This window comes from Borostomias antarcticus (genome assembly GCF_949987555.1).
Source record: "Borostomias antarcticus genome assembly, chromosome: 2".
NCBI classification, from domain to species: Eukaryota; Metazoa; Chordata; class Actinopteri; order Stomiiformes; family Stomiidae; genus Borostomias; species Borostomias antarcticus.
This window is the reverse complement of record NC_140235.1, coordinates 17,367,708-17,392,174: the sequence shown is the minus strand read 5'-3', so window position 1 is coordinate 17,392,174 and position 24,467 is coordinate 17,367,708. Positions and strand designations below refer to the sequence as shown.

General features: G+C 47.9%; 1 protein-coding gene across 1 annotated transcript in view; it reads right to left on the bottom strand.

Annotated features, from left to right (window-relative positions):
* sema5a (sema domain, seven thrombospondin repeats (type 1 and type 1-like), transmembrane domain (TM) and short cytoplasmic domain, (semaphorin) 5A) overlaps window positions 1-24,467 on the bottom strand; it is a 176,973-nt gene that overhangs the window by 115,666 nt on the left and 36,840 nt on the right. The window contains exons 3-4 of the mRNA XM_084458537.1: window positions 20,824-20,923; window positions 17,723-17,768 (exon numbers count right to left, since the gene is read on the bottom strand). Of these exons, the coding sequence (XP_084314663.1) occupies window positions 17,723-17,768; window positions 20,824-20,923 (146 nt within the window). The remainder of the gene's footprint in view (window positions 1-17,722; window positions 17,769-20,823; window positions 20,924-24,467) is intronic.

The following is a 24,467-nucleotide window of genomic DNA, read 5'->3' as shown; positions in this document are numbered from 1 at the left end:
AGAAAGCTCAGGAGACTCAAAGTCTCGCAAAACATTCTTGATCTATGCCCTTTTTAGTTTGATCGGAGAAGCCACAGCAAGGGAGAAATTCAGATTCTTTGATTCTTCGATATTGAAAAATCTACAAATCATGCTAAGACAGCACTGCCATTAGTACACCACTCTACACTGGAGACAGAGGCAGGAGAGATGAGGAGTGGAGGAGAGGAGAGGAGAGGAGAGGAGAGGAGAGGAGAGGAGAGGAGAGGAGAGGAGAGGAGAGGAGAGGAGAGGAGAGGAGAGGAGAGGAGAGGAGAGGAGAGGAGTGGAGAGGAGGAAAGGAAAGGAAAGGAAAGGAAAGGAAAGGAAAGGAAAGGAAAGGAAAGGAAAGGAAAGGAAAGGAAAGGAAAGGAAAGGAGAGGAGGAGCAAGGGAGGGGAGGCGAGTGGTACCATTGTAAACAACAGGCTTTACAGCAAGCCAACCCAGGCCCGGCCAGTCAGATGTAAAGTAGGGCCTGACGAGCCCCAGGACAGGCTAAATGGGCAGACGGCCTTCCTGGAGATTACCAGGACCTATTCTCCCCCGAAAAGGGGGCCAGGACTTGACAGGGCCGGAGGAATCAGTAGCGGAGTGAGGGATGAGATAAAGGAGAAGGGTATGATTGGATGAGGGGGTGAGGGATGAGGGGTCTTTAATAACTGCCTCTGTCCCGCCGAGCACCAACAAAAGAGACTCCCCACTGAGCTCTTCCTTTCTCTCTGGGGGTCTCCCCCTCTTCCTTTCTCTCTGGGGGGGTTCCCTCTCTCTCTTTCTCTCTGGAGGGGTTCTCTCTCTCTTTTCTTCTCTGGTTCCCTCATTTCTCATCCTTTTATGTCAGACTCTCCTTTTTCTTGACTCTCTTGAATCCTATTTCTTTCTCCTCCCTCTCACTTGTTTTCACGATCTACCTCCTACTGTACTCCTCCTATCACTCCTCCTCTACTCCTCCTATCTACCTCCTCCTAAGTCCTCTTCTCCTCCTCCTATCTACCTGCTCCTCCTATCTACCTCCTCCTAAGTCCTCTACTCCTCCTATCTACTCCTCCTCTACTCCTCCTCCTATACTACTCCTCTTATCTTCCTATCTACTCCTCCTCCTATACTACTCCTCTTATCTTCCTATCTACCTCCTCCTCTACTCCTCCTGTACTCCTCCTCCTATGTACTTCCTCCTCTACTCCTCCTATCTACCTCCTCCTCTACTCCTCATCCTCTATTCCTCCTCTACTCTTCCTATCTACCTCCTCCTCCACTCCTACTCCTCCTTTCTCAAAATGTCCCTTTCACCCCCCCCCCCCCCCCCCATCTCTCTCCTCCTCCACTGGTCTTCAAGGGTGTAAACAGCCAGCTTGTCCAGACCTTCTAGAGAGTCCGCTGCTTCTCCACAGGAAGGGCTGGAAACAAGTCTCCAATGCCCCAGTGTTTGCCCGGCTACTCACTAGGCTACAACATGCTTAGCTCGGCAGGGGGACTCCACACACACACACACATGCAGCATTCACGGACAAAAATAAAGGAGAAAAAAAGAGTGTACGCTGGGGATGAGGAGGGAGGGAGGGAGGGAGGGAGGGAGGGAGGGAGGGAAGGATTGTAGTGTACATTGTGCCGATTTTAGCCGCTTGTGTAGAAATAGCGTCTCAGTCCGAACATATGTTTAGGCTTTCTAGATGCTGTTGTTGGAATGAGCACGTTCACTGATTTGGACCAACCGTCAACACAAGCCATTCTATAGTATGGAATGGAAACGCTTATGACTGTGTTTAAAAGTGCAGTTGGATTCAGGTCAGTGCCCTTTGCTCCTGTATAGTGTCAAAGAGCAGATAGGTCATGAAAGCGATCATGTCACACGTATCTCCCAGAAGATGAGCTGTGAATAACCCGCCACGGCGTGAAATCAAATGACAGGGTCTTCAAACAGGGCGCTCCCACCACGGGAACACCAGGCCGTGCCGGGGGAAATGTCACGCGCCGTTTTAAGAGGCCGCCTGAACAACAACATGAGACATTAACACACAACAGAGAGACCGCCTCCCCAGTTCCAGCTGCACCCCGGTCTACAGCCCTCTGGGCAGCTGGGCCAGGTCTAGGGCGGAACATCTAGGTGGGAAGTCAGACATTAATGGGCTACAGTATAATGAGGCTAATTTACAGCAATTTCTGAATTTTTCACGAGACAGACATGCATTATATGGGCGGGCACCGTAAAGCAGACAGCGCAATGACGTGCCGCGCTGTTTACCGGCGCCGCTGCCAGGCGCTCGCACGCGATCCACGTTGTGCCTCTTCGCCGTACGGCCGTTTGAAGCGAACGCAGGGGTCGTCCTGAGCGATGGCAGCGTGCTCAAGGCTGGAGCTGTTTCTGTGACGGCTACCCTTTGTGCCGTGTAGGTGCAGTTCCGGTAAGTGTCGTTCTGTGATTGCGCCGTCCGCACACAGGCCCTGCGGCACCCGGAGGTGTGTTGACTTCTAACGTCAAACAGCAGCAGGGGGGGTAAACTGAGAGAAAAAGTATGTCAGGCCAATAAATGAACTTCAGAGAGAGAGAGAGGAAGAGGGGTTGAGAGAGAGAGAGGGATTGAGAGAGAGAGAGGAAGAGGGGTTGAGAGAAAGTGAGAGAGAGGGGTTGAGAGAGAGAGAAAGTGAGAGAGAGAGCGATAGAGAGGGAGATGATACCATTTACCATTTAATTTGATACCTTATAACGACAAATGGCTGATTCAAACAAAAAAGCCCTGCCTAACGCTGGCTTGAAGACGAGAGGGAAGTCTGACACAGAGGCCATGGTGGAGGCCGTGCTTGAGAAACAACGTGGATACCTCCAAGCCCGGCGACACATGGGGGGCATTGCCAGCCCCAAATGAAAATTGTGCCCCCCCCCAAATGTTTTTTTTTTTATTACAATATATATATATTTTTTTTTAAGTTAAATTACTTTGAAAACAAATTCACACGTTAAAAATACACAAAATAATAGCCAGACACTGGCAAGATACACCAACCCCCACCCCCCCTCTTATTGCAAAATGAAATTGCCCGACTGTCACTGGCAAACACGCCATCTTCCACTTGACGCGCGCCTCGCAATTCTTCTGCAGTCGTTTAGAGCTCACGACTTAGCTTAACAGTCGGCATGAATATAAGGAAATGGCTTAATGCCCGAGTAGCACCAGGATGTACTAACCCGGAGCCGGGAGATGATACTGAAAAATTGGGAGAACCAAGTTTTTATAGCATCACCCTCCCTGCCGTTAGCCTAACTAATGAACATCGACTTCAGGGGATTTCGTTACTTCTAATCGACGTTGTGTTTCAATGCTGACGGGTGAGTGTGAAATGTGTCCTTTTTATCAGCACGCAGTTCAGTTGCCAATTAGTTAGCCTACGCTGCAGTTAGGCTGCCCGTGTCAGACAGTGTTGTTTGGGAAGCTAGACGTTAGCTAGCTAGCTAGCTAATGTTAGCTAGCTAGCTAGCGCTAACGTTAGCTAGGTTTGCTGATGTTACTGACAAAAAACCGCCCCGAGACCTGATAACGTTAACCATGTAATGTTACTTATGCAGTATGCTGCTTGCTATCAGATCATCATCATCTATTAGTAATACGTGTCTATGACTATGGTTGCTGTCATGTTTCTTCTGGTGTAAATCTGGCTTGCCCTTTCCTATGCAAGCCAGTACCCAGCCGTGGTGTTTGTGTGTAACGTTAACATAAGCCTATGAGTAGCCAAATATTGTATGCCTAACATTATGTTTTGCATGAGTCCGTTTGATACTGCAGTGCTAGTGCTGCTCTTGTTTAACGTAATTGGCTGTGTTGTGATTGGTGTGTACCGTATGTGTGATGGGAGTATGAGGCTGTGAGCGAACTAACCTAGCTACCGCCCGGTAAGGTAGCCTAGATTCGGTATGTGTGATGGGAGTACTGTAGGGGGGTATTGTAGTAGCCTATATTTGTAGGGCTGGGTATCGATTTGAATTTCAAGAATCGATTCGATTCCAATTCACAAGGTTCAGAATCGATTATCACGATTCGATTCGATTCAGTATCAATTCGGTTAGTGTTACTAAAACCTGTTTTTTTTTTTTTGCTGTAACAACTGCCAAGTTATGCAACACATCAACAGGCCTACTACGGCTGGGTATCAATACTGATTTCGAAAAATGAATGAATGAATGAACTATTCATTCCTTCATTTATTCATTCGTTCATTAAATAAAAGATAGATTTTGGGATTCATGAATCGATTCTGAATCATTTGATAAGTCGATTCAGAATAGATTAATCGATTTTTTTTAACCCAGCCCTATATATTTGTAGCATGGATGAGTTGGGTTCCTGGTTCTATATGCGTTGCAAGCAAGAGCACTGTCATGGTAGCCTACTACTACTAGCCACCCGGCGAACCAGTCATCAAGATAATCCCACCTGATTGTTGGCTATATTGTAGGCTGATTGTAGGCAAAATCCCCCCCAAAAATTAAGTGCCCCCCCCCACCCACACAAATCTCAAAGGCCCCCCATTCATACTGTTCTGGTGCCAGGTCTTGCTACCACGAGTCGTGTTCCGACCGTCTTCAACAAGTGGGTGAAGGAACGGAGGAAAAGCTATGTGAAATTCAGACAGACCTAGTGGCACTAACCGACAGTATTGGCACCGTTAAGGAGGAGATCGGCAAAATACGTTCGGATGTCATAACCAACTCTGTAAAGCTAGTTAGCCATGAGGCCACACTGGAGGCGATGCAGCTTAAGCTAGTGGACATGGAGGACAGGAGCAGGAGGTGCAACGTCCGGATCACTGGCCTACCTGAGGGACTTGAGGGTTCTAATGTCGTCCAGTTCCTTACACAATCACTTCCCAAGTGTTTCCCCTCCCTTCAGGGCGAGATCATGTGTGCCCATCGCGTATACAACGAGAACAATAAGAAGAAGGTGGGAAGTCGCACTATGATCTTCAATGTTCTCCGCTTTACCACCTGCCAGAACACCATCCGTGCCACGGAAGAAAACCCCTCTCATCGTTGATGGTCGGAAGATAAGTTTCTCGCCTGACAGCAACCACACTGTCCAGCGTCGACAGGCTTTCTCTCAGGCTATGGACTCAGCCCGAACCAAAGGGGTGGAATTCTTCCTGCTTTACCCTGCCATATTGAAGGTAAAGGGAACTGGCGGAATGGAGACCTTTCAGTCCCCGGAGAAGGCTGAGGAATTCATCGCCTCCCTCCCGACACTGTATGCGACAGCTTCATCATCGGACGAGCCAGAGCCAAGACGAAGCACTCGTTAATCATGGTCTTTTGGAGTTGACACAGTGTTTACCATTTTTGATTATTATTCACACTCCTGGACTTTACCCAGCTTATTTGGACTCGAGTTTTATATTGCCTCCTATTTTTTCTTGGCTTGCTGCTAACATTAGCTAACTAGTTAGCTCACCGCCAGTCCACCGCTAGCTTCAACACCACATTGTTTTCTGAACTTAATTTACACAGTTTTGCATTTCTTGGACTTCGGCCACAGCAACGGATTGTATGCATAGGCTTTAATTACTCGTTTGGATTGCACTTGTTTTTTTATTGTTATTGTCGGACCCCTCTGCATATGACCCCTACCTGGGGTTACAGGAAAAAACCCTGATGACAGAACACCAAAAAGGAAGAGAGACCCGGCCCGGAGGAAGCCCGGGGCCCTCGTCTGGAGCCAGGCCCAGACGGAGGGCCCGCATGCGAGCGCCTGGTGGCCGGGCTTACCACGGAGCCCGGCCGGGCCCAGCCCGAATAAGCAACGTGGAAGCACCATCTCCTCCTCCATCGTCCCGTGGACCCACCACCCGCGGGAGGAATTGTCGGGGTCGGGTGCGCTGCCAACTAGGTGGCGGTGAAGGCGGGGGGCACCGACGGACCGGACCCGGGCGGCAAAGGGTGGCTCTGGGGACATGGAACGTGACCTCGCTGGGGGGGAAGGAGCCGGAGCTTGTGAGGGAGGTGGAGCGATACCAATTACACCTGGTGGGGCTAACCTCCACGCACAGCACCGGCGCCGGAACCAAACTCCTGGATAGGGGTTGGACCCTGTTCTTCTCCGGAGTTGCTCACGGTATGAGGCGTAAGGCAGGTGTGGCTATACTAGCTAGCCCCCAGCTGAGCGCCTCTGTGCTGGAGTTCACCCCAGTGGACGAGAGGGTCGCCTCCCTGCGCCTTAGGACTGTGGGGGGGGGGGGGACTCTGACTGTGGTTTGTGCTTATGCACCGAACAGCAGTTCAGAGTACTCAGCCTTCCTGCAGACCCTGAGTGGAGTCCTTTTGGGGGCTCCTGCAGGGGACTCCAGTGTCCTACTGGGGGACTTCAATGCACACGTAGGCAATGATGGAGAAACTTGGAGGGGCGTGATTGGGAGGCATGGCCACCACGATCTGAACCCGAGTGGTGTTTTGTTGTTGGACTTCTGTGCTAGTCACGGTTTGTCCATAACAAACACCATGTTCGAACACAAGGATGCCCACAAGTACACCTGGCATCAGAACACCTTAGGCCGAAGGTCGATGATCGATTTCGTTATCGTATCATCTGATCTGAGGCCATGCGTTTTGGACACTCGGGTAAAGAGAGGGGCAGAGCTGTCCACTGATCACCATCTGGTGGTGAGCTGGTTTCGATGGCGGGGGAAACTTCTGGACAGACCTGGAAAACCCAAGCGTGTAGTGAGGGTGAACTGGGAACGTCTGGAGGAAGAGCCTGTCCGGAGAGATTTCAATTGCCACCTCCGGCGGAGCTTCTCAGGCATCCCTGTGGAGGTTGGGGACATCGAGCATGAGTGGTCGGTGTTCAAAGCCTCCATTGCTGAAGCTGCGGCTGGGAGCTGTGGCCTGAGGGCCATAGGTACCTCAAGGGGCGGTAACCCTCGGACACCGTGGTGGACAGCGGTGGTCAGGGAAGCCGTCCGACTGAAGAAGGAGGCCTTCCGGGTTATGTTAGCCCGGGAGACCCCAGAAACAGTTGCAGGATATCGACTGGCCCGGAGGGCTGCGGCTTCGGCCGTGACCAAGGCAAAGCAGCGGGTGTGGGAGGAGTTCGGAGAAACCATGGAGAAGGACTTTCGGTCGGCACCAAAGTGTTTCTGGAAGACCATCAGACACCTCAGGAAGGGAAAGCGGGGGACCATCCAAGCTGTATACAGCAAGGAGGGGACACTGCTGACCTCAACTGAGGATTTTGTCGAGCGTTGGAAGGAGCACTTTGAGGAACTCCTGAACCCGACTAATCCACCCTCTACGATCGAGGCAGAGCCGGAAGATGATGGGGGGTCGTCAATGTCCTTGGAGGAGGTCACTGAGGTAGTAAAACAACTCCACAGTGGCAGAGCCCCAGGGACTGATGAGAGTGACAAGGCGCTGGGTGTAGAGGGGCTGTCTTGGTTGACACGCCTCTGTAACATTGCGTGGAAGTCTGGGTCAGTGCCGAAGTTGTGGCAGACTGGGGTGGTGGTCCCAATATTCAAAAAAGGGGACCAGAGGGTGTGTGCGAATTATAGAGGCATCACATTACTCAGCCTCCCAGGGAAAGTTTACTCCAAGGTGCTGGAAAGGAGGGTCCGGCCGATAGTCGAACCTCAGATCGAAGAGGAACAATGCGGATTTCGTCCTGGTCGTGGAAATACCGACCAGCTCTTCACTCTCGCAAGGATCTTGGAGGGGGCTTGGGAAATTTGCCCAACCTGTCTACATGTGTTTTGTGGACTTGGAGAAGGCTTACGACCGGGTCCCTCGAGAGGTCTTGTGGAGGGTTATGCAGGAGTATGGGGTGAGGGGGTCCCTACTTAGGGCCATCCAATCCCTGTACACCCAGAGCGAGAGCTGTGTCCGGGTCCTCGGCAGTAAGTCGTCTTCCTTTCCGGTGGGTGTTGGCCTCCGCCAGGGCTGCGCTTTGTCACCAATCCTGTTTGTGATTTTCATGGACAGGATATCGAGGTGTAGCCGGGGGGAGGTGGGTTTGCAGTTCGGTGAGCTTGGGATCACGTCACTGCTTTTTGCAGATGATGTGGTCCTGATGGCATCAGCTGCCTGCGACCTCCAGCACTCTCTGGATAGGTTCGCAACTGAGTGTGAAGCAGCTGGGATGAGAATAAGCACTTCTAAATCTGAGGCCATGGTTCTCAGCAGGAAACCGGTGGCCTGTCCGCTCCGAGTAGGAAATGAGTCCTTACCCCAAGTGAAGGAGTTCAAGTATCTGGGGGTCTTGTTCACGAGTGAGGGAACCATGGAGAGGGAGTTTGGCCGGAGAATCGGAGCAGCTGGTGCGGTTCTGCAGTCGCTTTACCGCACTGTTGTGACGAAAAGAGAGCTGAGCCAAAAGACAAAGCTCTCGATCTACCGGTCTATCTTCGTCCCCACCCTCACCTATGGTCATGAAGGATGGGTCATGAACGAAAGAACGAGATCACGGATACAAGCGGCCGAAATGAGTTTTCTCCGGAGGGTGGCTGGGGTCTCCCTGAGAGATCGGGTGAGAAGTTCAGTCATCCGGGAGAGACTCGGAATAGAGCCGCTGCTCCTTTGCGTCGAAAGGAGCCAGTTGAGGTGGTTCGGGCATCTAGTGAGGATGCCTCCTGGGCGCCTCCCTAGGGAGGTGTTCCAGGCGTGTCCGGCTGGGAGGAGACCGCGGGGTACACCCAGGACTAGGTGGCGGGACTACATCTCCGCACTGGCCTGTGAGCGGCTAAAGATTCCCCAGGCAGAGCTGGTTGATGCTGCTAGGGAAAGGGATGTCTGGGGCCCCCTGCTGGAGCTGCTGCCTCCGCGACCCGACCCTGGATAAGCGGATGAAGATGATGATGATGATGATGAACCAGACAGTGTGAATACCTCTGCCTATTCTGTTTAATGCTACTTTTTCTAGAGCAAAGCTCGCGATTACCCCTACTAAGGTTAGTTGAAAAGCCGAATTGTTATCAACGGTTCAGTTAGTTTACTTTTAAGTACTGGGTTGAAGTTTAATCTTCTGCGGCCCCATATCCATACCAGGTCACGGATCAACTTAAGAATATTTGTTTCGTTTATTATTTAGACCTAGTTGTTTTAGGTCTCATTTTTGTTTGTGCTCTATTTGTTTTCCTTACTGGTACCACTGGGGAAATGTACGGGGTGTGTGATCTATGTCACGTTTTGGGAAATGCTCAAAGGGGTTGGAAATGTTTATCGATGGAGAGGTTCCCCTATGTAAGTTGGATGTTGCTTTGAGAACAACATTATACAATCATGGGTGAATTATCTATTCTTGTGTGGAACTGTGATGGGTTGAACGTGCCTCATAAGCGAGCCACCATGTTGCGTCGTAGGAAAATTGATATTGCTCTTCTACAAGAGGCACACCTGTTAAGCAAAGGGATTTACCCTTTGTATAGTCTCACATAGCCAGACATCTCCACACTTCGTTTACGCTGTGCCAGCGCCGGAGACAAGTCTGGCTGGACATATTACTATTCTGCAATAGGGGGGGGGGGGGCAAACACAGTATTTCTTTAAACCAATCACAGTCATCGTGGGTGGAGCCATCCCCGGACGCAGTGACGGTGCTCTTGCAAAATAGTCTGGATTGAATCTGATTGGTGCCGAGAGAATCTCTCGGCCCGAATCAGATTAATTTGCGTCGCCAGTCTCGCCACTGATTGGGCAGTGTGACAACGAATGACAAGGTTTATTGCCAAAACCTACATCCGTTGAGTCAGACTACCCTTTGTATAAAATGTGTTTGTGTGTAAATAAACCTGACTTATGTTATTCACGCAACACCTAAAAAAACTAAGCAGGCTACAATGAATTACTGTGCAAAACAGCTTTTAGTGCAAATGGCTCCCACAACTGCGAATCGGTTCCCATCGTTCGTTTTAAGAAGAAACGGAAGGAAGGAAGAAAATTCATTCTAGTATTTCACAGTTTATTTGGAACAAAATGCGCCCACGTTTGAACTTGTCCACTACACAGAGAAAGAAGGGTGATGGTGGTTTGTCAGTGCCTAATTTTAAAAATTATTTTTGGTCGTTTGTACTCAAACCACTGCTGGTATGGTTTGACCCTCATACCTCCGTCTCCTGGCGTAATCTAGAAGAAAATAGTGTAAGACCATGGAGCTTGCAAGAGGTTATTTTTGCCAATATATCCAATAAGCAATGTCAACTACGATTTTGCCCCAATTGTTTCTAATCTCATTCAGACCTGGCGCATGGCTGAATCTCAGTGTAGTATCCTGTAAGTGGCACACGCTCTCACCAATATTTAACAACAAAGACCTGTTAATTGGAGGAAGACCGATTTCAGATTCTCATTGGAATAATAGTAACATTCACTACTTGAAAGATATTTATATTGACATGGGGCTGCGCTCCTTTCAGGATATCAGAGATGCATTTAACCTGCCAGCCTCCACATTTATCTTTTATTTGCAGTTGAGATCGGCTCTCTGGGCATATGGTGTCCCGTGGCAACAACCATTACCCATTGCATAAAGTATTTGTTACACAGAGAAAGAATAAGGGGATGGTGTCCGCACTGTTCTTTTGGAGGCTTCCTATGGTAACCTACCATTAGACAGGCTGTGGAGGCTTGACTGTCCAGATCTGGACCCTGATTTCGACTGGGAGCTAGTTTGGAAAAACATTAAGGAGGCCTCCCGCAACCCTGACCACCAACAGATTCATTCTAACTATGATGAATATGCCAAACCTGTTGGAACCGCAAGTATTTGACTAATCTGAGAGAATGACAGCCATTCAAAGTTGTGTTAGATGATGCTGACCTCCAAAACCAATTTACCTATTTTAATTGTTGTCCCATCCCAGTCACAGCACATCTGAAACAATTGCAAAAGCAGATCTCATTAGGTTTAATGAGATCTGCTTTTGCAATTGTTTCAGATGTGCTGTGACTCCAAGGGTGTTACTGTCATCCAGCCCCAACAGAGGAGACAGGCACGGGACTGGAGGAGGAGATGGAGGCTATTCTGCCTGCTTCCCTACAGATTGGTGACACCTGTGGTTCGTGGGATGCATGGCCAAGGCCACGACCCCACGTCGCCCGACTCACTGTGGGCGAGAGGTAAGTACAGATGTGGGAACATAAGAATGTAACTTGACCCGCGGTATTCTAACAGGCGCTTTACGTCATTCCGCACCACCGCTCGCCTGCCCATAGGGGCGCAGTAATACCACTCATTGACCCATTGCTGGCTCGCACATTAGATTAGCCTACCGTTCTCAAACTCCTTGTTGTCTGTCTGGTTGTAATTTAATTATTACGAACAAAGCCTATCTATTTATAGTTTCTATCTCTGTAACTGTCGCCGGGTCTATATCTGTTAACTGTCGGGACAAGTAGAAGTTTAATACATTAGGCTGAGTGTTCTCATATGGAACATGGCATCAGGACGAGTAAGATGGCTAACGGAGATGACCAGAGATGTGTTTGAAATGGTTCACTCACTCCCTCCCTATTACCATGGATGTATTGAGTGCGACTCATAGTGAACTACATGGGGAATGATTTAACAGTTTTGGGACACATGGAATGTAACTGCGTAAGATATTCATGACTCAAACAAGCAGACGCGCCGATCACTGATGGCAGCAGGTTGAAATATCAGGTAGTAGCCTAGGCTATTCAGGTTCCATGTTTAGTTGAATGATAAATCCCATATAAATGGTTGGAATTCTAATGATGTGCAAGTGTGATTTTGTCAACTTAATGCTGTCTGCTAATAGCAGGCTGTGAAGCTGCACGATGAGACCGTGATAGCACGTTAGCTCACGACAGCAGCTTCCATAATATTAACGGTAGCTGTCGGTGGCTAAAAAGCAGATAGATAACTTTACAACGTTGATTCCTGTAGCTATTTTGATGCTATAAGTTCAACTTCTGTTTCTCGGGCAGGAACGGAGACGAACTCGCATTAGCAGCAAAGCAGCTAGAGGAATGATCGCGCGGTCTCTTTAGCCCTGAGACCATCAGGCAGGCAGCAGGAGGTCGTTGAAGGCTTTATATATTATTATGATATTATGTCTAATAATACATTCGTTGAAAGTAGGCTACACAGGCTGATCTACTATACGGAATTGGACCGAGGAGTGTTCTCATATGGAACTATGCTGCACACGCCCGCCCGCGACAAGAGCTGAATTGTAGTCAGCTTGCCCCGCTGCGCGCAGGACGCGTGCCTCCCCCGCTCCGAGCAGAACGCAGGCGGAATGTCGCTCCCCGTCTGAAACGGCCTTGACTCCTGGAATCCCAAGGTCTTTCATATTGAAATTATCTTGATGGCCTGGGAAGAGACGTGTTAAGGGAGTGCATCAGTCGTGAGCCTTGACAGTAGGCTACCAGCCTGCGCTGCGCTCAGAACAAAGTTGGATGAATGGATGGACTTTTTGGAATCCTGCAAAAATGTTTATTGCGCTCTAAAATCATGAAAGCATAAATGTAAAAATGCAGCAACAGAAGTAGTCTAGATGAGATGGTGGTTTAAATGAATGGCAACACATAAATTCAATGGCCGGTCATGGCAAAGCACCCGCTAACGCAGGCTACTCCCACGATCCAGGGCTAGGAAACCGGTTCCTCCAGTTTATTTGAATATAAAAGAATTTGGGGGGGTGGGGGGTTACAATAGTCTAGTCCAGGTTCGCTGGAGGACCTGTATTTTCAGTGTTTGCTGGTAGCGGACTGCATCGATCAATGCAATGACTCTTCAGTTTTACCCTTTTCATCAATAAAACATCATTTTTACAACCATGTCTCATTGATTGGGAAGGCATTTAGAGCTGCCGGTCTATTAGCCTACATTCGGACTCAGAGGATGACATAACTGTTTATTGAGAAACAATTGGCTATATAAAGAAATACCACAATGCATGTAGTCTAGATATATTACATTATGGTTATACACTTTATGGTAGACTGCCCTCTCGCTCGCTAAGCAGGCTACATTGTGGTTTTGTTCATCGCCTATAGGCTACACATTAGAAAAATGTTTTTTTTTATATAGACCTAGAAGGAATCATTTCCTATTTTAATACAATTCAAATTCTGCTTAGAGGGAATTATTTTCAACGGACATTATGACCTGAGCATAATTAATAATTATCTAAGTTAATATAGGCCTATGAGAACGCAACGCTTTTTACGATAGGCTAGGCCTATACGTCTTGTGATTGTACTGTAGCCTAGGCTACAACTTAAGGCTTGCCCTATTGAATTCATTTTATAGGCTACTCATTATTATCGAATTATCTAGTTGATATATGAATAAAACAATAAGCCGTTTTAATGGCTATGGGCTACTAGTTGTAGCTATATGATGCGCTCTGCTCTTACGCACGGTTGAGGCGGCAGCTCAAATACACAGCCAACTGGAGATGTCGCGTCTGGGGAGGCTCTGCGTCTCTCCACCAGTCCCCAGCGAGTCCAAGCTATTCCCAATGAATAATACTTAGGCCTATTTATAATAGCCTACATAGCGCAAAACTGTTCATATAATAGGCTGTAGCCAGCGCGAAACTGCGCATTCCCTATAGCCGTTCATTGAACAGCTGGCGGCCGGTAGGCTATAAATAAATAAAAACATACACGATATTTTGTTATTTGAATGATCTTGAATATATATATTCAAGATCATTCAAATAACAACATATTGTGTATGTTTTTTTCATTTATAATTTAACAATAGGGGGTGCAACAGAACACAATTTTAGGGAAAGTCATTGACAGGCGGACTTCAATGTTTTATTAAAATATAGTTATGTGCAAATGAAAACCCACAATCGTCCTATGGACCTTACCCCGATTTTGGAAATCAGATAAAGGCGTTCACAAGACCATTTCAATAATCGCATTATTACAATTATCGGTTGATGTCTCACTGTCAAACCTGCCGCTATGCACAAGATAGTTAATGTCCGGATATGATTGGCAATGAGTGATCTTTACTCATGGCGACTATTTCAATTTTGTATGGATCCACAAGTCGATCAAGCTTATTTTTTCTTTGTATCGTGCTGAAGCCATATAGCCTACTGCGCTCAGACTTGGCTACATTATGCCCCGTCTTCAAATTTACTTCCGGGGTTTACGAGTAGCCTAACAGTTGAATGCGTTCCAGAAACAAAACGCAAAACCCTCACGTTCACCACATCTTTACTAACAAATATATTTACAATACTGTTATTTTGCGCATTTGACCAAACAGCCACCACGTCTTGACCCGACGTCAGTTGCCGAGATAGATAGGCTACTGTAGGCCTAGATATATTATAGGTGTTCGTAATAATTAAATTACATCGAGGTGGATAAAACATGTGTTTGAGAACAAGGTAATAATAACAATTAAACGTTATTTGTATAGCCCCTTTCATACAGATACCTTCAGCTCAAAGTGCTTTACAACAGAGCATTTAAATTAAAGAATGTGAAATTTAATGATGCTTCATTCGTAGACTATAGGAGAAAAACAGAGCCCAGCCTGCTAAATCTACTCAAAGACGCCACCTGGCGGTAGTGCATCACTAAAACGAAATAACACCCATCTGAAATCCCACGAGATTTCCAACGGGATTTCCCTGCCAAATACCGCGACGTGAAATGCTGCAGCAAGTTACATTCTTATGTTCCCACATCTGTATGACATAGGGAAGATTGTCAAACCCAAGGGAGCATTTCGTCCGAAGCGTGCCCAATACTCTCTGTCCTCAAACGCAGAAGAGGGGATTGCAAAGGTCCACATCTTTTTATTAGGAAGAGATGTGGCTGTTGAATTTGAGAGCTCAACCTGCAACACCCCTATTGTTCGAAAAGTTTAGATAATTGATATTTGTTCAGAATTTGAGAATTGTAAATGAAGCGAGTTCATTTTTAGTGTTATTTTATTTGAGTAATGCATTTTCTTCCCCCATCTCTGTTCACCCTGACTTCAGGGAATTTTCGTTTTCACCCTTAGGGGGCGTTGTTTTACCTAATGTGTTATGTCTCAAATGTATCAATGATCAACTTCTTGCTAGAAAGACAAGAAGTCATGTATTGATGAGACGATAATGTTGTTGTTTTATTTAAAGCTAGCTCCCCCTGACAAATTACATGAACTGACGAGCCCGACTGGCTCTAACGACGCTTAAACAGAGACTGACCAAAGCACCCTGTTATATCCTGACTATAACAAGCCTTTCCACCTGATTGCGAATGAAAAAGAAAGGTTACATGTCAGCAGTGCTGGCACAGAAGCATGGAGATAGGTATAGAGTGGTAGCCTATTACTCCAAAAAGACTTGACACTGGCCTTAAACGGATAAAATATTGGCTTGCACTTAACAATGTTTCTAAAGAATGCTGATAACCATTCCAGACGCGAAAAAGGGGTTCCTGCATCACATCAAGCCTGGGGATTGGGTCCTGATCCGTGACCTCGGACATACCCGATTCTACTCACCACGCAGATGGCTGTCAAAGTAGCTGAGAGGATTTTGTGGGTCCATGAAAGCCGTTGCCGGGGCATCCCAGACCAAAGGAGCAGACGATCCACCAAGTGATCGCAACCATCAGGATGCTTAGAAGATACAATCGCACCAGCAAATCTCAAGGGCCAAAGCAAAGGGCCACCACACTGTGGTTTCCTCTGAGGAGGAGCTATTGAAAGGAGGGACCTTGCCTGTCACTTCCTTCTCATGGTCATTGTTATGGCAATGTGGACCAGCTCAACAGCCATGACTGCATCAAATACACCACACACACACACACACACACACACATACTGGAACCAACATTGAACATTCAGACAATGAGACATGGAAGCTGCGATCCAGAAGAGGAGTTGTTTTGTTTTCCCCAATGACATTTTATTATCCACAACAGAAGTGAATGCACTTTGAAATTTATCCTGAAGAAAAGTATGGTATTTGTTTAGAAGATTTATAATGTTTGTAACATGAGCTGATACATGAGTTTGGAGGGTTATTTATTTGGGTTTTCCTCTAATTGACCAAGAGGTTTTTCCCCTTTTCAGAATTTTGACTGTTTTAGTTCATGTCATCTTTTTACTTGTTTCTGTAAAATTTTGAAGCAAGGAGTTTTGGTGCATAGTTGTCCCCTTTTTAGAATTGACTGTTTTAGACTAGTAATCATGTCATCTTTTTACCTTGTTTCCGTCCAATTTTTGAAGCAAGGATTTCTAGTGCATGGTTGCATGTGGAGAGAAAATAATCTGATTTTTGTTAAATGTTCATAATAAAATTCTCAGGCCATTTTTTATTCTGCTCCACCTAGTGGAGAAAAGAGATTACTTCGTTTCCACGTGTGTAGCATTGAGTTGAGTGTTTACTTCTGTATTTGTATGTGCCTGGTAAGGCATAGAAATTGTAGTTTCACTCTACCTACCTCAGCCTTTCACATGCAAAACCCTAGCTGTGCTAACCTCATTTATAACAGGATGACATCTCCAGGAGGTCGACACACTCCAGACTTTGTCTGCCCTAGAATAACCTTTCTTTGTTCAAGATTTACCGCCCTTTCTAAGATCACGTGTCTCAACTCTTGACCATTGTTGATGATGTCTGCCATTTATTATGATGTTTAACAGATGGGTTAGCCAATCACATCTCTGGAAGCATCATACCTGTGTATTGCTTGAATATAAGACCCCGCAACACATTTCTGTTTCACTTCTGTTGGATGAACCACTCACATGCGTTATCCTGAAGTCCTTGCGCTCGTATGTTTTCTTAATAAATCAGACTTAACCTCTTTGAGCGAACCTTGGCAAATCCTTTACTTTCGATCAGATTTATTTCCACTACAGGACCTAGTTTCAGTGACCATCCCAGCGACTATACCCGTATTGTTGTTATACAATTTTTCAGAGCTCAATATCACCAAGCTTAAAGGGCGTATTCAATCAATCAATCAAAGCTTTATTTGTATAGCGCATTTCATTCCCAGAGGCAACACAATGCGCTTTACAGAGAACAAGGGAGCTGGGCAAATGACCCACCGCTACATATTCCAGTATTGTGCTAGCTGACCTGACTGCTGCTAAAAAGATGATAGCGATGAGGTGGAAACCTACTCATTCCCTTACTGTTAGACACTGGATACTCACTTTCTTGGATGTTATATATCCAGAGATGTCAACAGCCAGAATAAATGGGGCTAAGGAGACTAGTTTATACAATAGGCGCGCTGTAGCTGACTCACTAAAATATCTCTTAGGGTGAATCCTCTCCTTTCCTAGTAGTATTTTTTGTAGTACCTCTGCATTTCCCTTTGTGTGTGTGTTTGAATGTGTATGTGTGGGTGTGCAATATATGTTAGGGATATATACTTTTGTCTGATCATATTGTGTGGGTAGTGGTAATTACAGCAAATGTCCCTTCTGTGTGTGTGTGTGTGTGTGTGTGTGTGTCTGGGGTGTGGGTTGGGGCGTGGTGCTCTTTTTCTTTTCTTCTGTATTATGTAATTATTTGTCTACCTTTGTATTTGGTTCCTTGTGTATTTTATGTATGTAATTATGATTTTTACATTGTGAACATTGTTTCATTGTTATATTATTGGTTATTTTATGTATGTACCCTTTGTTATTATTGTTGCTAAAATCGAAACTTTAAGCCGTGCTTTCAGTTGTGTAACTTGTAATTTCAATAAACATTTGATCGCAAAAGAAAGAGAAAAGACTCACCTGGATCAACGTGAGGTCCTCCAGACTGAGCCTGAAGAGATGATTTCTGAAAAAAAGCAAAAAGTGCAAGAGAGGGAAGAGAGAGAAAGAGGTTTAAGGTACAGTACAAGTTTCTGTAAAGGGACAAACATCAAAGAAGATTAGGCGGAAGGAACAGTGTTCTTGCTCATGCCGATCAAATCTATTTAAAGGTTATTTCTGACTACACTTAAGTGATTTTCTTTTTCCTTTTTCAATTTTCACTTCTGGGTGTCTGGGTCTGTTTTCACTGACTCATGTATCGAGATAATGAGGTCCTTGCCAATACCCAGCCCTAAAACGGAGTGTCTTTTTATAGTTTAGAGGAGGATGTCTCTTGATGTTGAGAGAAGTCAGGGGAGAATTTTCTGTTGTCCTATTGGCCCAAATGGGTGAACTACTTTTTTTTTTGCTTCCCTCTGGAAAATTATGGGTACGATAAGTATGTATATCCCTGCCACCCCCCCCTTCTTTCTGTGAAGCGCATTGTGTTGCCTTTGCGCATGAAATGCGCTTTGTAAATAAAGTTTGATGTGATTTGATTTAATGTTTTTCGAATGCTCAGGCAACGTAGCAAAATAAATACTATGGATGTCAATCTAATTATTGACTTAGAATCAAAGTCAAACATTTCAGATGTAAGATGTCTGCGTAAACATGTCTATCTCTCTAATTGCAATGTGTGAAATGTTTTACATTTTGTGTGCTCTAATCTGAATAGAACATCGGCTCTGGGCCTTGTGTGTGTGTGTGTGTGTGTGTGTGTGTGTGTGTGTGTGTGTGTGTGTGTGCGCGCGCCTGTGTGTGCATGTGGGTGTTAGTTTGTGTGTGTGTTTGTGTGTGTGTGTGTGTGTGCGTGCATGTGTGTTTTTTTTTGTGTGGGCAATAGAAAATCCTGAGTATGCCAGTGAAATGTCTCTCTAATAAACACCTATTTACCTTTGCCTGAGGGGTCTTTGAAACACAGTTACAGTATAAAGCTGCTACTGAAAGGTAGGCAACAGTTTTTGAAATAGCTTTTTGAAAGAACCTCTAATGGACGACTAAAGAGTGTGTACAGAATGAGCTGCACTATAAAAGTTCAGTTCAGAATTATACTTCACCTGGAGTTACCTTGAATGGACTAACAAACTAACAGCGCCCCCCCCTCCCACGGACACAAACTAACCCCCCCCCCCCCCCCCCCCCCACACACACACACACACACACACACACACACACACTTACACAAACTACCCCCCCACCTACACACACACACACCTCTCTGCAAGGTCCCCAGTTCGATCCCAGCTCCTGGCATTGTGCCAAAATGTCCTTGAGCAAGACACTGAACCTCCGAATCGCTCACGTGTGGCACAGTGGCGCAGTACTATTTAGTACTGTCGCCTCACAGCAAGGTATCCGGGCCTTTCTGTGCAGAGCTTGGATGTTCCTCCCATGTTCATAGGGGGTTTCTCCCAAATAACTCAATATAAAAACATGCAGAAGAACAGATGCTCTTCAGTCCTGTCCCTGACCAGGACCTGGACTGAGCACTTGGACTTGGTCCCCGGACGATGGCTGCCCACTGCTCCTGGCTGCACACACACACTCTGAGATCTACTTTCTGCCCATCGCAGGGTGCTTGATGTAGCTGGGATGCATTTTACAGTATTGACATTGGCATCGATCTCTCTTTCTCTCCATTATGAGTTTGAGCTCAAGCCAACTCTGCCCCCCCCACCCCCCCATGTGAGGCCTGAGAGACTGAACATTAGAAATCTCTCGTCTGATGTTTGAGTGCTCAAACGCCCGAACAAGCAATCAGTCTGACTGGATCGGAAAGCTACAGTGAGCAGAAAGGAACACTTCTATGACCGTTAGAGGTCAAGGATGACTGCACTCACACACACGCACACACGCACGCACACACATGAACATGCACACACACATGCACACACACATGCTCACACACGCACACATGCTCACACACCCACACACACACAAACACACACACGCGCGCTCACACATCAGTCTTGGCGAGTCTTTCCTGTTCCGCCAGCTCCATGGTCCCCCCTCCTCAGCGGTGCATTAGTAAATCCCCACAGCTCTCCTTCTCCTCCTCCTTCTCCTCTTCCTTCTCCCCCTCCTCCTTCTCCTTCTCCCCCTCCTCCTCAGCCTCCTCCTTCTCCTCCTCAGCCTTCTCCTTCTCCCCCTCCTCCCTCTCCCCCTCCTCCTCCTCCTCCTCCTCCTCTGTGTTTGTCTGGTTCTTCCACCCCACCCTGTCCCTCCTACCTCTCCCTCTCCCCCACCCTCTCCCCCCTCCCCCTCCCCCTCCCCCTCCCTCTCCCTCTCCCTCTCCCTCTCCCTCTCCCTCTCCCCCACCCTCCCCCCCCTCCCCCTCCCTCTCCCCCACCCTCTCCCCCTCCCTCTCCCTCACCCTGCCCCCCCTCCCTCTCCCTCTCCCCCACCCTCTCCCCCCTCCCTCTCCTTCTCCCCCACCCTCTCCCCCCTCCCTCTCCCTCTCCCCCACCCTCTCCCCCCTCCCTCTCCCCATCACTTTTGGTAGCGGAGGCAGGTTCGTATCGACTCTGGAGGCCATTAGCCAAAGTGGAACACAGACATCCTCTCCGCTCAGAGAGTTCATCTGAGCCCAATCCCAGGCGGGTCTGGCTGAGAGGAACACACCCACACCAAAGACTATATAGCAAACCGTCTTTGCCCACATGCACACACACACACACGCACGCACACACTCGCACGTACGCACGCACGCACACACACACACACACAAACAAACTCTCAACACTCACTAGACTCAAAGGGCTCTGATGTGTGGTGCTGGAGAGAGAGGGACACTGTACAGATCAGATAGAGAGACAGCAAGACACAGCAAGACAGAGAGAGAGAGAGAGAGGGACACTGTACAGATCAGATAGACAGACAGCAAGACACAGCAAGACAGAGAGAGAGAGGGAGGGAGGGAGGTAGAGAGAGAGGGAGGAGAGAGAGAGGGAGGGAGGGAGAGAGAGAGAGAGAGGGAGAGAGAGAGAGAGAGAGACAGAGAGAGAGAGAAACGGAGAACGACATGGAGGTTGTATTACCTGGCTCCCACAATCAGTTCGTTCTGGCCGGGGTCAAAGGCCAGCTGGGAGTAATCCACCGTGCCCTCCGCCTTGAACCTGAACAGCCATGGCTCCATCTCTGCCAATCACAGAAGAGGACAGGGAACGTTAGCCAATCAGTGGGCAGAGAAACAGCTTTTCTTTAACATTCAGTTAAAGTATACTATGAAAATGTGTGAACGACAACATTATCAACACGATTTTCTAGATAAAGTTATGTCTGACAGAAAGGGTTTTGTTTACAGAATTGCACAAGCTCAATTTATGATTCACAGCAGCAAAACGTCAGGTGAACAGGCCACACTCCTGGGAGTGGCAGTACCCAAGGTCCCTTGGTATATCTGTGTGCTGAATGGTGATGTTGACTCGTTCTTGTCTCAGATTGCTGGCTTCCCAGACTGTGTTTTCCCAGCCTTGCTGTGATCAGATACTCTGACCTGAAGCGCTCTTCTGAGAGGGGGGGGGGGGCGAAGACGGTAGAAATGCAACTATGGGCTTAGAGCTCAAACTACGCCGGCTCAGTGAGACTGACATGGCTTAACGTGGCCTTGCATCATCATCCTCGGATAGGCGTTGTGTTTAGTGAGCTGGGTATGGTTATAAGCCCGGCCTGGGCACGGCGGTAGTGTGCCCCACTTGGACTTTCAAGAAACGCATTCCAGCCCATTTCTATACTCTATAATACAGTAGCTCACACCAATGACTACTGTACAGGCGAGCCGAGTGTATATATGTTAGCGGAGAGTCTCGAGAATGTGTGTATACGTTTTTTGTGTGTGTGTGTGTGTCTATGAATGCATGGCGAAATGGGTACACAGACTGAAGGAACTTGAGCTTGTCGGTATGTCCTTGCCCTTAACCTTGGACAGATCTCTTCACGGTACAGTACACACACACACACACACACACACACACACACACTCACACACACACACACACATACACACACACACACACACACACAAACACACGGGCACACTTACGGGCAGACAGCTCACCTTTAACACGCCTGTCACCGTGGCGCCCAGCCCATTAACCCTTGACCAATAAGATCAGAGGTTGCAGAGTGACGAGGCCCGGCTGTCTACTGTCCTGTAATCTGATAGGTGTAATGAGCGACAGTAGCCGCTATGGCGATGCATGTTCTCCATCGTTCAACGTGTACCTGGGGGTTAGCCATAATAACATATCACTACACTCCTCCCTCACAGGGCCCAACACGCACATACCTCTCACATGTCTGGGAATAGGGGGAGTATTTGTCTTCTAAGTCCTGGGTTTCAAAATAGATCTAAGACCAGGGGGGTATTCCAGAAAGCAGGTTTAGTGAAAACTCTTGAGTTTGCTAACTCTGAGATTGAATTGAATTGAATCTGAACCCTCTTTCTGGAATACACCCCTGCGTACTGCTCAGAGCGGGAGTCTGAAAACTGTCACACACTGACTGCTTCAGGACGTTTGATTGGGTTGTCATTGTGCTCCTCCTTCACGTGCACGATGCTCGACGACGCCAGAGAGCGCTCAGCTACAGTATAGGCCCAGGGTTTGGAATCCAGAATTCCACCCGAGAGCGCCATCGTCACGGTGCGTCGGCCATCACCGGTCACGACGCCGGACAAGCGGCGGCGCCGGCGGCCGAGCCCTCCCTTTCCCGTCCAGAGGGGCTTATCTTCCACCACAACAGCTTCAGAGCTCGGAACATTCTGCCTTCCACAGCTAATATGTTTTCATCAGCCTCAGCCAAACAAATAACCTAGAGATCATCAGCATCCGCAGCCACAGATTTCATTTCGGTTCAATGGATGTTTCCAACCCGCCCCCCACCCTCCTAATTCCCATGGGGCGGGAGGGGAGGGGGAGGGGTGTAACTTTTGGATGTGCCTCTCCAGTGCCTGCGACATGCTCGTATTTCATGGTGAGGAGAGGATCCCGAGCATACAAAATGTGTCAGCGGCAGAGAAAGAGACAGCCCCAGGGAGACGAGGGGATTCAGTTATCCAGAATCCCCTCCATTAATCTACCCTTCCTGGGGGGCCGAGAGACAGCGCTCAGCAGGGAGAGACGGGGGATGAACGAGGCGGGGGGCGCTGGGTAGAGGCAGGGGGAAGGTTAGAGTTAGGGAGAAACGTGTGTAGGGAGGTTAAAGGGGGTAGAGGCAGAGGGAAGGGGTGGGGCAGAGTTGAATGAGTGAATATCCAGTCGTGACCATTCATAATTATCCACTTGTGACCATTCATAACCAGTCGTGACCATTCATAACCAGTCATGACCATTCATAACCACTCGTGACCATTCATAACTAGTCGTGACCATTCATAACCAGTCATGACCATTCATGACCACTCGTGACCATTCATAACTAGTCGTGACCATTCATAACCAGTCAAGACCATTCATAACCACTCGTGACCATTCATAACTAGTCGTGACCATTCATAACCAGTCATGAACATTCATGACCGGCACAGATGGTTTTCCCAAACCAGGGCTGTGGGGCTCTGATGAGAAACAGCCCTGGTTTGACGTGGGGGGACATGAGTTTCATTTTGGTTTTGCCAGGCAGGCTGGAACACTGAGCAGTAAAGGGGTTCTGCAGAAGACAAGGGTGGAGCGTGCTGGAGACTTTACAGAACTCAGAGTTGCGAGTGTTCTTCTACCGTCTTAGAAGGGGAGAGAGATAACACCGAGGCCCCCAACCGGTACAAACTGAAGACCACCGACCCTAAAATTACCCTCCCTTTAACCTCTGAAAAAAACACACCACAGGGGCTAGTTCAATTTTTACTATCTAATAGTAAAAAAAAAGTAGTTCCCCTTTTAGTGTATCTCTCTCTCTCTCTCTTCCCCCCTCTCACTCCCCTCTCTCTCTCACCCCTCTCTCTCTCTCTCTCTCTCCCTCTCTCCCATCTCTCTCTCTCCTCCTTTCTCCTCTCTCCTCCCCCCTCTCTCCCCCTCTCTCTCCTCCTCTCTCTCTCTTCCCCCCCCCCCTCTCTCTCTCTCCCCTCTTTCTCTCTCCCCCTCTCTCTCTCTGTATATCTCTCCACCCCCCACTCTCTACTAGGTCTTTCTAAATTATGAATCAGTCATTCTTTAAATACATGTGTGAAGTGTAATCACATCATAAGCTGGTACTGCGGCAGGGCGGGGTCTTGGTTGGCGATGAGAGGGGAGTGGAGCGCACACACACACACACACACACACACACAGGGAGGAGAGAGGGGAACCAGGGGAGTGCGAAGCTGAAACCCCCACAGCCCAGCACCTCAACCTCCTCTACCCCGCCCCCCCTACAAGCCCCCCTCCCACCCCTCCCAAAATAGAATGCTGCCTCTCTCAGCTCCATCGCTCAGTCCTGGGTTCGTTATTCTGGTGCCTGACACCGCGCGGTTGACACAAAGACAAAATGACAGGATACATAAATATTTGCAGCAGGCTTCAGAGCCCGCGTTCGTCTTCGACCTCAGCCCCCCCCCCCCCCCATCCCCTTGAGACAGCAGCAGTAAAATACACATTAGTGCCAGACCTGGGGAGGGGACAATGGTGACATGTGGAACCACTTGTGAACAGTGACTGAGCCTTTGGGATTAAATAGGGGGTTGCACACATATAAATGTGCATCCTGG